Source organism: Myodes glareolus, chromosome 16 (assembly GCF_982192425.1).
Source record: "Myodes glareolus chromosome 16, mMyoGla1.1, whole genome shotgun sequence".
NCBI classification, from domain to species: Eukaryota; Metazoa; Chordata; class Mammalia; order Rodentia; family Cricetidae; genus Myodes; species Myodes glareolus.
Genome location: NC_142041.1, coordinates 33,642,050 through 33,658,020, shown reverse-complemented (window position 1 = coordinate 33,658,020; position 15,971 = coordinate 33,642,050). Strand labels below are relative to the sequence as shown.

The window sequence follows — 15,971 nt, the reverse complement described above, 5'->3', positions numbered from 1 at the left end:
GTTTCCCCACTGAGTCATCTCCCCGGCCCTTTACATGGGACACAGGTCTGCTTCTTTGGCAGAGAAAGCTAAGCCCATGTAGGAAGTCAAAGTAAACCTACCCCTCTATCCACTGCCAGCTTACATTTCCCAAAGCTGTTGTAAAAACCCCAGAAGCTCATTTCTCTAAGGGCTCTGCGACACACTTGTGGGACCTATAAGAGCATGGAGCTAAGCACAGGGGCGGAGTGGGGGCTGCTCCCTCCCAGTTGCTAATCCTCCCAGAATAACCGAGCACTGACTCAAAACTGGAAGTGAAGCCTGAGAGACCAGAGAGAGATAGGAACTGTGAGCATTACCTGTTAAAAATGTCGTCATCTTCTCCTCCCCAGCCCCAGTAATTATTAGGAAATCCATTGATGGCAAGAAACTGCTGTTTACTGAGAGCAGAGACACCTCCAAAGTACTGAACGTAGGGCAGGCTGGGGAGGAAGCACACACACACAGAGGCCGGGTTAGTACGCTCTGACTCAAGCGATGACTGAATGCACCAACTTCTATCTCTCCCTTTGAGGCAAGGTCTCTGTATCCCTGGGAGGTCTACAACTCACTGTGTAGACCAGGATGACCTTGAACTCAGAGATCTGCCTACCTATCTCCCAAGTGCTGGGATTAAAGGCACCTGACTATGTGAATATTTTTGAAGCTTTTTTCTTAGTTACTAAGAGGAAATCTTTATTTAATTTGCTTTTCCCCCCTCCCGTTTAGAAAGCTAACTTACTTGCTGACTATCTTTCCAAATTCAGCCCTGAACCAAATGGTACCTTTTGCTGTTTAATTTGCTTTTGTATCAGTGTTCAGATTCTCTTAGAGACACAGATCTGTAGAAGTTCCCCCCTAAGAGTATAGTCCTGTACCTATGGTTATATAGAAAACCAGTTGGTTCCAAGAAGGCTAAGCAGCTCTGCTCCTGTGGCTCTGGAATCTGCTTTTTGTTACCTTGTTCCCGCAAAGATGTGCTCGTTCAGGCCACCCTGCCCACGGCCACACCATGCTTCTTTGTTCTTCATGTCTACCAATCTCTCTTTCTTTCAAAGACCCTAACCATGGCAGCTACATCTCTGGAAACTGCTTCAAATTTTATCCTGACTTAGCAACATGATGAACTTACTTTTCCAGTACTTTTCCAAGCACTGAGTCATGGTACCTTTTGTTCTTCTATAAACTTTTATCTATCTTTTATAGATAGATAGATATAAATAGATATAGATGTATTTACCCTTATGTATATATATATATTTCATAACACTGTCATGGTTAGGAAAGTTAGACTCTGCCCCAAAGGCAAAGGTCTGTCCAAGCGCCCTCAAAGCCTTCAAGTTTCCTGTTAACCTAAGCACTGCTCCAAATGACATTTAGGTTTCTGCTGGACTCCAGAGAGACTGAGAACTATCCTGTCGACTAAGGAAAACGCCGGCCAAATTACCAGAAGACACATCTGAAGATGGTAGTGGTTCCTTTTCTTTCTGGGAAGGAAGTTGTGTGTGGACAAGGGTCTCACTTTGTATCCCAGGCCAGCTTGAACTCACAATTTTCCTGCCTTTCTTGGCCTCCCAAGTAAGTGCTAAGACTACAGTTACCTGTCACAGTGTTTGGAACTCGGACCCTACACCCCATTATACACACACTACACGCACACTCCATTATACACGTACCACAGTACACCCCATTATACACACACCACAAGCACACCCCATCCATTATACACACACCACACGCACACCCCATTATACATGCACCACAGTACACCCCATTATACATGCACCACACACACACCCCACTATACATGCACATGTACACCCCATTCATTATACTAGCACCACACGCACACCCCACTACATATGCACAACACACCCACCCATCCATTATACACACACCACATGCACACCCCATTATACACACACTACACACACCCCATCCATTATACACACACCACACACATACCCCATTATACACGCACCACACACACACCCCACTATACATGCACTACATGTACACCCCATCCATTATACACACACCACACGCACACCCCATCCTGGTCTCACTCCCTAAGTCACCTGGGATATCTTTGGACAGATGACCCTTCTGACCTCAGTTTCCCAGTTGTTACAATTACAGGGTCAGCCACTTTCACTGACTTGGAAGGATTATTTTTCAAAGATCCCTGGGGTTCTGCTTGAATAAATCTAAAGCAATGAATTGAGATTTAGATGCTATCACTAAAGGTCAGATCATCCATTTTTGGCGCACCTCACACAACTTTCTTTTGTGGGGGGGCGGCGCAAATACAGAACTGGGATCTGAATCCAGGGCCTCAAGCACACCAGGCAAATACTCCATCACTGAGCTATGGCTCCGGCTCCTATGCCTAGATCTTTAATGTTGGTTAAGCAAAGGTGGCTAGGCTAATAATTGGTCTTTTTAATCAATGCTATTCTAAAAACAGATTCCTGTTTCAGTGGAAGTACCTGCTATCTTGACTAACCTCAGTTTTGCTATCTGCTATTTTTCTTATATACCTGCTCTATTTACCAAACATCACAGGATGTTCGTAAGTCGCTGTTGGTACAGTAACGAAATCAGTGGTTATTGGGCCGCATCATCACACTTCAAGAGAGGAATAAGACGGTCAAAGAACAAACCCGTTAAAGGGAAGACACCCAGAAGAAGGAAGGAAGACAAGTGGGCACAGATTATTTCCCGAAGAGCCTAAATGTGACATTCTGTTTAGACCCCGAACAGCTCTGACATAGGGAGACCCATGTTCTAGACGGTGCTATGGCTCATGTCCCCCCATCAAGGGAAGGAGAAAGAGAGGACAGAATAACCGATCCTGACAGAGAGCAGTTGTATTCCCACAAAGGCTATCTGCACAGGCCAAGTATATGCGGACCCAGTCTAAACCAAGTAGCTGCAGCACAGCCTCCTGGAGCTTCAGGTTTACTTAATGAAGAAAAGATAATGCTTTTCAAATATGAGTAATTCAAAAAGATTTCTATGCTTAGTGCAAATTGTGAAACAAAAATGCAACCTATTTACTTACTGATTTAGATTTTTTTTTTTTTTTAAGATAGGGTCTTAGCACAAAGCTCTGCCTGTCCTAGAACTCGGTATGTAGCCAGGCTAGCCTTCAACTGTAGTGATCCACCTGCCTCTGGACTCTGGAATGCTTTAGAATTAAGGGTGTGCACTTTTATCCACACACATACTATCCTGGCCCTTGGACTTTTCAGATTAAACAATTGACCATAAGGCTATGCTCCACATGTCAATAAGGTTTGGATCCCACTGCTGTCCCTGGGGACAGGAATATCTCTGGCCTCTTCACCAGCTCTTTGACAGAAAAGTTAGAGCCCTATGTTTGAGTGGAAGCCCATGTTCTTCTTGGAAACAGACCACACCTAAAACGTAGCACATTTGTGGCAGGCTCTTGCTGAGTATGTCTTACCTAAACCCGAACTTGTCCATTGCAACAGAAATGTGCCTTGGCTGCGCAAAGCACCTGTAGGCATTGTGGTCATCCATGGGGACGAGGTCCACATCACTAAACACAAAGCAGTTGTACTCGTAGTCCTTCAAGGCCTCTTGAAAGCCAATATTGAGGAGCTTGGCTCGATTGAACATGGTTTCTCCAGCCTGGTGCAGAAACAAGAAGTGGTTGGTATCAGATCCACAAGACCTTTGAAAGAGAACACTCACAAGGATCAGGGACTTGCCTGCCACACATGGTCATCAGTTAACTGGTGGGCCTCATTTTTCTGCCCTTACTGCACACGTCAGTTCTGAGTGTCAGCCCTCTGGGCCAACAATCCCCCTCCAGGAATCTGTCTGGGAGAAGGGCTTGCAGGCATGTGACAACTGTGACTAGCACTGTTCACTGTGAAGTGGGCATCGCTGCAGCAGACTATGCCAGTTACATAAGCATCCCTGGGGAACTGGTCAAACAAGTCATGCACAGCCACGTAATGAAATAGAGCTGCTAAAATAATATAAAAAATAAGGGCCAGGTGTGGTGGCACACATATGTAATCTGGCACTCAGGAACTTGAAGTATATAGAATATGAGTCTGAGACCAGCCAGGGCTAAAGAGAAAATTTCAGAGCAGCTTGGAATACAGTAAGACTCTGTTTTAAAGTGTGTGTGTGTGTTATTGTGTGTGTGCATGTGTGTGTAACTCTAAAAGAAAAGGTGAAAAAGGCATTTGAACATTTGTCATAAGTTATTTATATTACTACAAACAGACTCCAGGGGAAAAACACAGGAAACAGTGAAAATGAGGTGCCTGACTGTCATATTTTTGGACTTGTACATGAATGTCAGGTCAGCACCAGGTGCTGCACTAGGTCCTCACCCTCACATGTTAACAGTGCACAGCGGGAAGCCGCTGGACACATGTTAGAGCTAGAGACAGAGCGCCTGCTTCGGTCCAGCAGACGGGCCTACGTCGCCAAGTCTGACGGCAGAGAAGATGCTTCATGTTTTAATGACTTACCTTGCTTATTTCCAGAATCGTCCATGAAAATGAGTGTGATAAAGAACTTACACTTTTGTATTTTATTCACCTAGTGCCCCACTGTCATAAAATAAAAACATAATAGTTGCTGTGAAGCTTGATGGATGGATGGATGGATGGATAGATGTGATGGATGGATTGGACTGGATGGATGGACAGACTGATGGACAAGTTTCAATGTACAGAGACAGATGGTGGCACTTTCTGTAAAGTTCCCACCAAAGCAGCTCCTGGTCCAAGGTCAGCAGAGATGGTCCCAGCATCAGCTCTGCTGTCCTTGACACCAAGCAGCCCATACAGCCCTTCCTGAACATGTGCTCTCATTCCGACCTCGTAGCCGTGTCAGGAGGCGGTGAAGCCCCACACTCTGGAATCCTTGCTTACTAAGGCTCTTTTCCCTAGAACTCTTGGGATCAAGAGCCTGGGGCCTCCACTTTGAGGACCACGGTCCCACAAGGGTCTCTCTCCCTGTGCCTGGATGAAAACTTGGAAGCTGGCACCACAGGCCATCAGGTAGATAACACAGAAACAAACTACTCACAGAAAGGCAGGTACCAGGAAGTCAGAAAACAATGAATAACTTAAGAAACCACTTAGCACACAAGGCTCCTTTCTCCGGCCCTAACAAAGTCCTTCAACTATGCACAGTGAAAGAGAGCTGTGCCCAAAGGAACACTGTGTTCTTTGGCTGCTCTATCGCAAAGACTTGATCAGAAATCCTGGGTTCAATTAATTTCATGAAAGACATGGGGCAAAAAGTCCAAAGAGTAGAAACTGAATAGGAAAACTGAGAAGTTATGGGAACTCCTGTTACCATAACAACATATTGCTAGTGTACACTGGGGGATGTCATTCATGTACAGGGCATAGAGTAATGTTTCTAATGTTTCTACCCTGTAGTGCATGGCTTGATCCTCTTGACATCCTTTTTTTTTTTTTTTTTTCCTTTTCCTTTTCCAAGACAGGGGTTCTCTGTGTACACAACAGTCCTGGTTGTCCTGAAACTTGCTTTGTAGACCAGGCTGGCCTTGAACTCACAGAGATCCGCCTGCCTCTGCCTCCCAAGTTCTGGGATTAAAGGCGTGCACCACCGCCCAGTCCATCTTGACAATCTTTTAACAATCACTGTCCCAACCCTAATCACACTTAGGAGCACAAAGTCCCAAAGACAGCTTTCCTAACAAGTGAAAGGGACGCATTCCCAAAGCCTCTAAACCCTCTGTAGGAGACTCTCGGGGTACACTCCCACCATCTGGGGTGAGGGCTCCTGGTGGCCTTCTCTGCCCCACAGGACCTGCTGGCAATGACTGTCTGATCTAATCGCGGCCTGGGACTAGCAGTGTACACCTACCAGGAGCTAAAAACTTGGAACCATAGGCCATAAACAGTCGCAGCCTGGAGAGGTCCAGGAGACCTGCTTTTGGCTTAGGGCCCTGTAACAGACGCCCTTCGACTCAGAAGGGACCCTGGTGTCTGGACCACATTTAGAACTGGTCAGGCAATTTTACAAATAACCTGAACCACATTTTTCCTCTTAAGCCTCCTTCCCAACCAGTGTTACTTGTAAGAACAATGAAGAGAGGAAGAACATGGTACAGGCTAGCGGGTGTGCTGTGGCCCACCAGGAACCTGAAACGGGAAGCTGGGCAGAATGTATGTGTCTTCCTCTTCCTCCCTTGAGACTGCAGAAAAGTAAAGTATTTTCTAGGTTTCTTTGGGTGAAATGCTGACCTTTCTTGGTAAACGACAGCATGGCAAATCCAATTATCTTTTTTTTTTTTTTTTTTTTTGCTGGGGGAGGACTTCAAGACAGGGTTTCTCTGTGGTACAGTCCTGGCTGTCCTGGAACTCACTCTGTAGACCAGGCTGGCCTCAGATCGGAGGTTCACCTGCCTCTGCCTCATGAGTGCTGGGATTAAATGCCCATGCTACCGTGTGTCAGCTTCCAATCATCTTTTTCTAAAATGTACTCCTCCACCTCCCAAGAGGTGGGAGGACCCCTCCCCCAAGCCTTCTTCTCACCCCTCCTCACACAAACTTTCTGCCACTTCATTCACTCAAGTGCAAACTCATCAAGCACCTGACGCCAGGTCAGGCCCAATAACCCAGCTGAGACAAGACACACTTTGCTCCACATCCTGCGAAGTGAATGGGGAAATCGCACCTCTGGCCTCAGTTTCCTGTTTTGTTACCTAGGAAGATACCAGGTGAGTTGTAATAAATACAATAGGTCATAAAAGGCCTTAGTGCCCTACCTGGTGACAATTCAGCTACTACCACAATTATGGAAACAGGTTTTTCATCCTTCTGGAACTATCAGAATGATTCTTGAGTCCCGTGGCTGTTTTTTTTTTTTCTTTCTTTCTTTCTTTTTTTTTTTTTTTTTTTTTAACACTCCTGGGGACTCTGTCTTCTTTAGAGTTTACTTATGGCCTTTCTTACCAGCTTCAAGAGTTCCCGTCAATTCCTGCTTCTCTGACAGACAGGGAATTGCTAAAAAGGATTAGGCTTAACTGAGTTAGCCTGAGGCTCACATGATTGAGACTCCAGCAGCGGAAGAAAGACCAAGGTAAAGTGTGGGAACGCTTAGGGGAAGACCTCATTCAGAAGAGAAGCTTCACACCGAAGGGGCTCTCTAAAAACTGACTCAGCTGGCTTTTTTTTTTCAGTCTGTTTAGGGTATTTTGCGACAGGATTTTACTGTGTAGACCAGACTGGCCTCAAAATCTCAAAATCACAGCGATTGAGTTTTGGGATTAAAGGCATGCACCACCACCAGCATGATCCAGTTTTAAAAAGTGAGCTTCTTCCCATATCTCACAATAGTAGGCAAGATTATAGCTACCTTTTCCTAATTAGAGGGAGAAACAGGAAGAAAGAAAAGAAGAAAGGCCAGAAATAGCTCAAATCTCTGAATGACTGAGACGCTGCAGATGAGAGCAGAGACTCTGAGTGTGGGGGTGGGGTGGGTGTGCGGAAAGGCATCAGATAGTAAGAGGATGTGAAGAAATAGGAACATTTTCAAAATTACAAGAATTCAAAACAGAGACGGAGGTAGACCAGTCCATAGGTAGAGACGGAGGTGGGCCAGTCCATAGGTAGAGATGGAGGTGGGCCAGTCCATAGGCAGAGAGGAAGGTGGGCCCTTGCTGAGGTACTCAAAGGTTCGGGCTTCCCCTCTAAGCCACAGGGAGCCTTACATTATGTTTTGCATATCAGGGGGGATTTGTGTCTCAATCCAAGTAAAGACAGGGAGACCAGTCCATTAGAAAGCTGTTTTATGATCCACGCACAACTGGCAAGCCTGGGAAGTAATGGTGAGTAAGTTTTGAATCCTCCTCTGAGCGCCCGGAGGCTCCACTTCCTTCTCATGCCCCTGTCCCTAAGTGTGTGTACTTCTAAGAGCCTTTTGGGGGAGGAGGACAGGACAGGTACCAGAGTCTACTCTAGTCTCCGGGAACATCTCGAGGGCAGCTAAGAAAGACAAGAAGAGATGTCCCTTGATTGCAACAAAGGCCAGAGGAGCAGCCACAGAAAGCCATGGTTCACCTCGTTCATGTCCCAACAGCCTCTTGAATATTCATTCTGCCCAACCGCTCTGCCTCCCAGGAATGCAGGCCCGTGTGCGCCATCAGCAGCTACATCCTGAGACCTAGACGGACTGGGGACAAACCACACATGCCTCTCCTCCAGCACAAGACGGCTCAACAACAAAGTTGGTCCCCAGATTCTCTACGAATCTGAATATCTGTGTTGGGAGAGATTTGGTTGCTGTGGCCCCATTACAAAGCCACTCCCACTTCGACTGTGAGAAGGCTAGGACTTGGGGCTGGGGAAGCTCTGACTGGGCATCCCTGCAGCCTCGGTGTACTGCAGATCTTAGAACTGCAGACAGACTGGAGGGGACACCTAGGGGAGTAAAGCAAGAGCCTGGGGTTAGACAAATGCTGACCTGTGGTGGGTAATAGTCATTCTTCTTTGGGTTCCTAGCAGGTGGGTTCTAGTTTTTATACATAACATGATGGTCTTGGGCTTAGATACAGTCCTCAACAAAACTTGAATCTGAGGCTTAAGTGTTTCATCCAGTGAGTGAAAGACACAGGCCTTCAGAAGGACAGCCCATACTCATTGGGAGGCAGTTCTCTGTTAGCTGAAGCAGTCACTCAAAAGGATGGGGCACATCTGCTTTCCAAGTCACAAGTTGGGGGAACAGCACAGGAATTGTGGGTTATATATGCAGAGGTCAGCTTAGAACCTCAGTTACACTGAAGCCAGAGCCTTAGAAGGCTTGCCTCTTTCTGAGCTCAAGGCACAGAGACTTCCTGCAGAATACAGCCAAAGGTGGTACTGAACACTTCCAAGATGTATAAGACACAAGTTAAAATAAAGACTTCTCTTTCAAAAACCAATCTGTCTATTTGTATCAGACAAAATATGCAAAGTATTTTCTTAACTATCCTATCCTATAACATACTATGCCATGTCTGAAAATCCAGCCCAGGGAAACAATCTTGAAGGCAGAAGCCAAGACAGAGCAAACCTGACACTTGAGGATGTTTGCTACTGTTTATTAGGCTTCTAATAAAGGAAAAGGTAATTACGGTAGAACTCAGGGATGAACAACTATGAAAGCGTGGAAGTTATGAATATGGAGACTATGAAACAGTGTGGGAAGATGTTAATGATATGGACCTGAAGAGAAAGGCAAGATATAAACATTTATATACATACACTATGAGCTCTAGCAGGGTCTAATCTAAAGACAGCGAAGTCTCTTGGGCTCTGCACCATGAGCTGGCTTCCACTGATCTCGATGTTTTCCCAGAACGCTCACAGCGGTCCTGTGCTTGTCTGGGAGGCCCCACAGCTGGAGGACAGCCCAGTCACGGGCTTATTCAGAGCTTCCCCTGGCCAGCAAGGCCCGGCACCGTATCAGGTGTGAGAACATTACCAGGGTGGCAGTGGCACTGGCGGTGGTGGCAGCGGTGGTGGCGGTAGTTAGGAAGAGCAGCAGTAGGTAAGTCGGCTTTTCTCTCTTTGGAGGAGGCAGAGAGGACAGAAGAGAAGGTGGGTGAAAAGTAAGAAGCCGCCCACAAGTAGGAGCTTCTCCTTCAGCTTGCTTTGCTAACAGGATTAACAAGTAAAGGCAAAAGATCCCCCCTAGAAGGACAAAGAAAAAGGAGGCATATGCAAACGAGATGGGCAACAGGCAAACCAGGCTGCACAGGGAAAGGGACCCATTCGGATCACCCTTGTCTCAAGGCAAAGTTCAAATACTTGCCATTTCCCTTTTGTGGACCAAGGGTGTGTAGAGACAAACTGGCATTTCCCAGAACAATATCTGGGGGCTATTCACTAGCAACTGAGTACCGGTAAGTGCTAGGATACACTCCCCAGGAGAATACACAGACTTGGTCAGAGCGGGGACAGCAGGGCAGAGGGTGGCACTCGGACTGGGTGACAGACACTCCCAACCTTCCCACACCACCTCTATGTCAGCAAGCTGAGAGGTCCAAATGTCCCAAGGAAAGGAGGGTGAACCTGAGCCCTCCCACTACCTAAGTCCCATCCCCTGACACATTCACTGACAGCTGGAGGAGGAAATAGCAGACACAAGTGACAGGAATGACACAGAGATGAGCAAGGCAGAAGCCAGACTATGGGGGCCACAGACCATCCTCATGCCTCACCACAACCGATCCTGACCTCTTGGAGGCCATAACTATGGGAGCCATAAGCCACCCTCATGCCTCACTACAACCGATCCTGACCTCTTGGAGGAATTCTGTTGGCTGGACCACAGCCCACGACAAGTGCAGCAGTGGCGCTTCTTGCTCACGGAGGGCACAAAAGTCTATCTCAAACTACAGCCACAAGCTGATAGCCTAAAACAGTCCACAGAGGCAGGGGCTGGAGATGGCTCTGTGGTGTATAATACACACTGTTCTTGCAGAGGGCCTGATTTTCGGTCCCAGTACCCACACCAGGAAGCTGACAACTGGTCACAACTCGAACTCCAGTGGATCTGATGCCTCTTTTGGTCTCTGTGGGCACCTGCACTAACACATACACACACACATACACACACACTTTTGACAAACCATCTTCAAAATAAAAAACTGAGACAGAACAAAGTCACATCAGAGCCAGACAAAGCACCATCTGCCGTCCTAGCCCAGGCTGGGCTCTTCCGCTTCCCCAAAGCCTGTGCAGTCAGGTCTACCTGGAACCATAACAAGTGAGACAGGCTCCTGGGGGCACTGGGGCTATTACACAAGTCGCTGCCCTGTCTCACATGGGCAAGTGCCTGTGAATGTTCTGGAAACAAACATGACAAGTGGGATAGTCCTTAGTACCTCTGTCTAATCCCAGCTCTGCTACTGGCCATGACATGCTTACCTCTGCAGCCTTCATAGCAGGGGCAGATGAGAAGCCCTCATCGAAGAAAGTCAAGATGCAAAGGAACACAAGAGACTTTGCTTTTGATTTTGGTCTTGATATGTAGCCCAGGCTTGCCTTAACACACTATGTAGTAGAGCTGATCTCGAACTTGGAATCCTCCTCTTTCTTACCACAATTACAGTTATGAATCACTGACCGTGTAAGGGTCAAAAATGAGTTTTATGACCATGAACAAACAGAGGGCTAAAGTATATTGTATCTTTCCCGAAAAGGAAGGTTACCCCAAGGGATGTATTGTAGATAACCTATGTCCTAGTAAGCAATTCACAGGGACTTCAGGGAAATGATCCCTCCCTAGAGGGAGGGGCAGTGCCAATTTTGCAGGGGTCATTGATCTGGCTAAGCTAGGAAAGGAGACTTTGCTTCCAGCAGTGATGGACCCAGCCAGAGAACCAGGAGCAGACACCCTGAGTGTGGGTATAAATAAAAGGACAGGATGCAAGGAAAGATTCTCCATATTCCAAACCCTGCTGAGTTCGTACTGGACTGTGGAGGAGCTGCATGGTCAGAGATGTGGGGATGAGTCTGGTTGGGACTGGGAATCCAAGGTCAAGATGAGGCACAAAAAATATGACTGTCTCTTACATCAAGTAGATCAGGAACAGTGAAGAGGGAGAAGTCACCTCTACTCCAGGGGCTTCACAGAGCTACTGAGGCAGAGGAATGAGGCAGAGGAAAGAAGCTTAAAACACATTCAGAAAAAGTCATGGTGGGGGGGGCATGGACAGAGGCAGGGGCAGTGTAAGCAAAGGCACAAGGAGGAGGGGACAGGTGTCTGTGTGAAGGGTGACGAATGGGGAAGAAGTGGCTGGAGGTAGGTCAGGACCAGTCCCCAGGTGGTATCCCAGCTAAGGTTTCAGACCACTCTGGCCCTGGCCTGAGGCAGTGGGGACATTGTTGAAGGGTTTAAAGAGGGTAAGTGATGTGGTCAGAACCAGAAGGGTCCTGAGTAGCTGAGGGAGGAAACAAGAAGTGTCAGAAGCAAAATGAATGAAACTGCAGAAATTCCTAGTTGCTGAGTCTGGGACCAAGGACGGTCATGGCTATGACCCAGCGTAACAGTGTGTATTTTTTTATGATGGACAGTCTTCAAAGCATCTGGCCTTTTTTCTTTCTTTCTTTCTTTCTTTCTTTCTTTCTTTCTTTCTTTCTTTCTTCCTTCCTTCCTTCCTTCCTTCCTTTCTTTCTTTCTTTCTTTTTTTTCATTTAAGGTTGGTGCTACCAGGTGGCAACACCTTCCTATTCCCTGGCTTTGTCCTTCCCTGACTGTAAACTATGTGGGACAGAAAGCATCCTGTTTGCTATTTGATACCTTGACATTCATTTCCACATCAAGGTCCGCCCCAGTGCTGGATACCTTAGCTGGATATCTGTGTCTCAGAGCGGGACGTGGCACGAGGTACGATGTGCAGGATCTCTAACAGGATCCACACATGGTACGCAAGAGGAGAAACAGAAACTCAAAGGACAAAAGCCAGACTTGCTCCCCTCTAACAGTTGGGAAGCCCCTCCCACAACTGTCCAGCACACTTATTTGGAGTTTTAAGTTTCACAGTGGCTGGGGGGCCTACATTGAACAAGGTCAACAGCTTCCTACGGGCAGAAGTATAAACCGTAAAAACTTGTAGGAGTTCATTTCTGTGTGGGGGACCCCTCTGAAGAAGTTGATAAGACATGGTCCCTGAGACTCCTGAGCCTGCTGTCTGACTCACGCCAGTATCTACCATCTTCTGACCATACAGAGGTCCCAGCGGGTGGTAGGCAAGACCCTGATATTGGTGCTGTGTTGGGATAAAGCAGGAGGCAGGAAGAACAATAAAGAACTTATCAGCAAAGTACCAGGCAGAGGCAAGAGGCAGGAAGAATGGGGAGAGGAAAAGACGAAATCAAGGTAATAATGGCTAATATTTACTAAGGGTTTGCCACACAACAGGTGCCTCGCAGCCCAATGAGGACATACTAACTTCCTTTCCTCTCTTGGAGGGAAACAAGTTGGCAAGGCTTACGTGGTTGGCCCATGATCACTGACTGGGAAATGGCTCTCCAGCATGCTTGCCCCCAGTCCTGGATACCAGGCTTTGAGAAACATCCCAGGAAGAGGCTAAATGGCTTCAAAAAGAGCTCCCGTGACCCAGTAGAAGGGCATTAAACTTGGAGTCCGGGTGGGGTAGAGCTGCAGCCCACTGTTATTTGTGACCAGTATGTACCTCTGCTGCTCTTCACCCTCTCTGAGTCTCTTTGCTGTGACACTGAGCAGAAAACCCGCTCCCTGCCCACTAGGGTCTAGGCAAGTCCTAGCAGACAGTGACTGGCGGCTAGGCCGGAGCTCAAAGATAGGCACCTGAATGCTCGGCAGGCGGTCGACCACTGAGCTACACCAACTGCTATGTAAGATCCCTTTTCTTCTCTCTCTCTCTCTCTCTCTCTCTCTCTCTCTCTCTCTCTCTTCTAATTTTTCAAGACAGGGTTTCTCTGTGTAGCTTTGGAGCCTATCCTGGAACTTGCTCTGTAGATCAGGTTGGCTTCAGACTCTTAGAGATCTCTCTGCCTCTGCCTCCCAAGTGCTGGGATTAAAGGCGTGCACCACCACTGCCCAGCAAAAGATTCTTTTGCTGATACTAAGGTACAAGTGGGAATAAGAGAAAGGAGTTCATGGTATCCTAGGGAGAGTAACAGGAAGGAGAGAGGGGCTGACTTGGGGTTGTTTTCTCCAATGTGTGACTCACAGAACACTCATCACCACAGACATTCTTGGAAAACAGCTCTCTGTCTAGACTAGCTCAGGAAACGCTTCCAGAGGTCACAGTGTGCCAGGGCATGGGAATGCTCTTTAACAACGAGATCTACCTCCTCATGTATTTAGGAACTCCTGCACTATATTATCAGGGCACAGCTTTCTTCTTCCTCTAAATTTCCAAAGCATTGGACAATCATCATGCAATCACTTTTTTTCCCCCTTTTCGAGACAGGGTTTCTCTGTGTAGCCCTGGCTGTCCTGGAACTCACTGATCTGCCTGCCTCTGCCTCCTGAGTGCTGGAAAAAAGCATGTACCACCACGGCCCAGCTCATAACTATTTTTAATTGTTAACGAGCTGTCTAAAGTGGGCTGGAAGCTTCAGGATGTTGCAATGTCACACTTCTCTAGAACATTCCTGAGGCAGCACCAGGCTACAGGAGCCTTCAGCCAGATAGGCAAACACTATCCCAGTGTCCTTGAAGAAACGCGAAGTCCCTTGACGTTGATGGAAGCAGAAAACAGTTAGCAATCTTACTACTTCAAGCAGGCTCAAAGCTGAGCTTAAAACCAAGGGGGCAAACTGTCTTTTCAAAGACATTTCAATGAAATCTGGCACACAGATAAGTCAGACCTGTCAACACAACTAGGAGATTACATGAATTTAAGTATTGGGAATAAAGTTGAAATATCAAAGTTAAATTCGTGGCACAAGTAGTAATTCTCATTAAGTATACTGAAATAAGCAAAGTTTGTTTGTTTGTTTATTTATAAAAGTTCTCGGTGTATGCCTCTAACCCTGGTCTCCAGAGTGAGTCTCAGGACAGTCAGGGTTCCGTAGTAAGATCCTGTCTCAAAAGAACCTTATAAAATGTTCTTAAATCTAGCCGAGTCTCCAGGCTCTGGTGACAGTGGCTGGAAAGTCTTCAGCATTCATGTCCTAGGTGGATGGCATCCTGACACACATGATCTGAAGTGCAGTACCAAGTTCAGCCTAACCCACATCACTCTATGAGGCTCTGGAATAGGACCTTCCCAGACTTCTCACCCACAGCCGGCTTGTATGGAGACACACATAACCTCAACTTGGTACAGGTCTCTTACTGTCTGGCTTGATCAATTTCAAAGTTGTCCAAAAGTCTGACACAAATGGATATTGTGTTTGTAATATTTTTGTAATGTAGGAAGAAAAATATATAGTTACCTTGAATGATAATCAGTGCTTTACTTTGTGATAACTGGAGATGTCTTTTCCTTTTTTTTTCAAACACACCCTTCCCAGTTCGCTTGGCTAGCAGAGCTAATATCAATAAGCAAGCATACTGTTGGCATTTAGCTCACTGTATGTTTAATTAAGTGGCAGGGTTGGCACTTCACTGTAAAATGCCGAGTCGTCAATGAAATCACTCCCTTCCCTTAGTACTAACTGCACAGGCATTTGTGTACCCGAGTTCTACCTCCCGTGCCCCATCTTCCCAAACCTCACCTGGTTGATAACGTAGATGCCATAGTCCAGTTGCTGGCGCTGTAGGATTGGGTGCAAATAATACAGCCAATATTTGAGGTGCTCCTGCCGGTTGCGGAACGGGATAATGATGGCCACCTTGTGCGGAGAAATACAGTCCTTGGGAGAGTAACGACCGCCCATCTTTATCTCTGGGTTCTTCTTGGCCAAAAGCTCCAGATCCACGGGAATATTAAAGTCAATCACCATGGGGCCAACTGGAGAGATGGAATGAAGATGTTAGCCAGCCGCAGGGCCCACCATGCCACAGACTGCATCAGCTGACCAGACCACAGCTACCGAGACAGCTCCTCCTGGAGGAGGGAGAACACAGGGTACGGCAGAAAGCACATCCATGCCCAGCGCTGGTGTGACGGATCACCTTGGAAGCCCCTTGTTCCAGGAACTCCCAGTGCTGGGCAAACCCAGACAGTCAGTTACCTCTGGAACACTCCCTGCCCAAGACACCCTCTCCCACTTGGGTGGTACTGCAAAAAAAAAAAAAAAAAAAAAAAAAAAAAAGGAATCAATTTCTGCTCACACCACTTGACTTTTGCAGTACAGACTGGTGAGCAGAGATGCAAAAGCATTTTCTCAGAAATCCTGAGCTTGAGACCCAGCTCTGCTATCTGTATGGCTTTAGACAAAGGACTAACATGACTCTTTCTAGACTTAATCTAAGCAGGGTGTGGTGGTGCCCTTTAGTCCCAGCACCCA

The 15,971-nt window shown here is 47.0% G+C and overlaps 1 protein-coding gene across 1 annotated transcript in view; it reads right to left on the bottom strand.

Moving 5' to 3' along the window:
* The window catches only part of B4galt1 (beta-1,4-galactosyltransferase 1), a 48,041-nt gene that overhangs the window by 4,780 nt on the left and 27,290 nt on the right, over positions 1 to 15,971 (bottom strand). The window contains exons 2-4 of the mRNA XM_048419843.3: positions 15,237 to 15,472; positions 3,488 to 3,675; positions 339 to 461 (exon numbers count right to left, since the gene is read on the bottom strand). Coding sequence (XP_048275800.2) covers positions 339 to 461; positions 3,488 to 3,675; positions 15,237 to 15,472 — 547 coding nt within the window. The remainder of the gene's footprint in view (positions 1 to 338; positions 462 to 3,487; positions 3,676 to 15,236; positions 15,473 to 15,971) is intronic.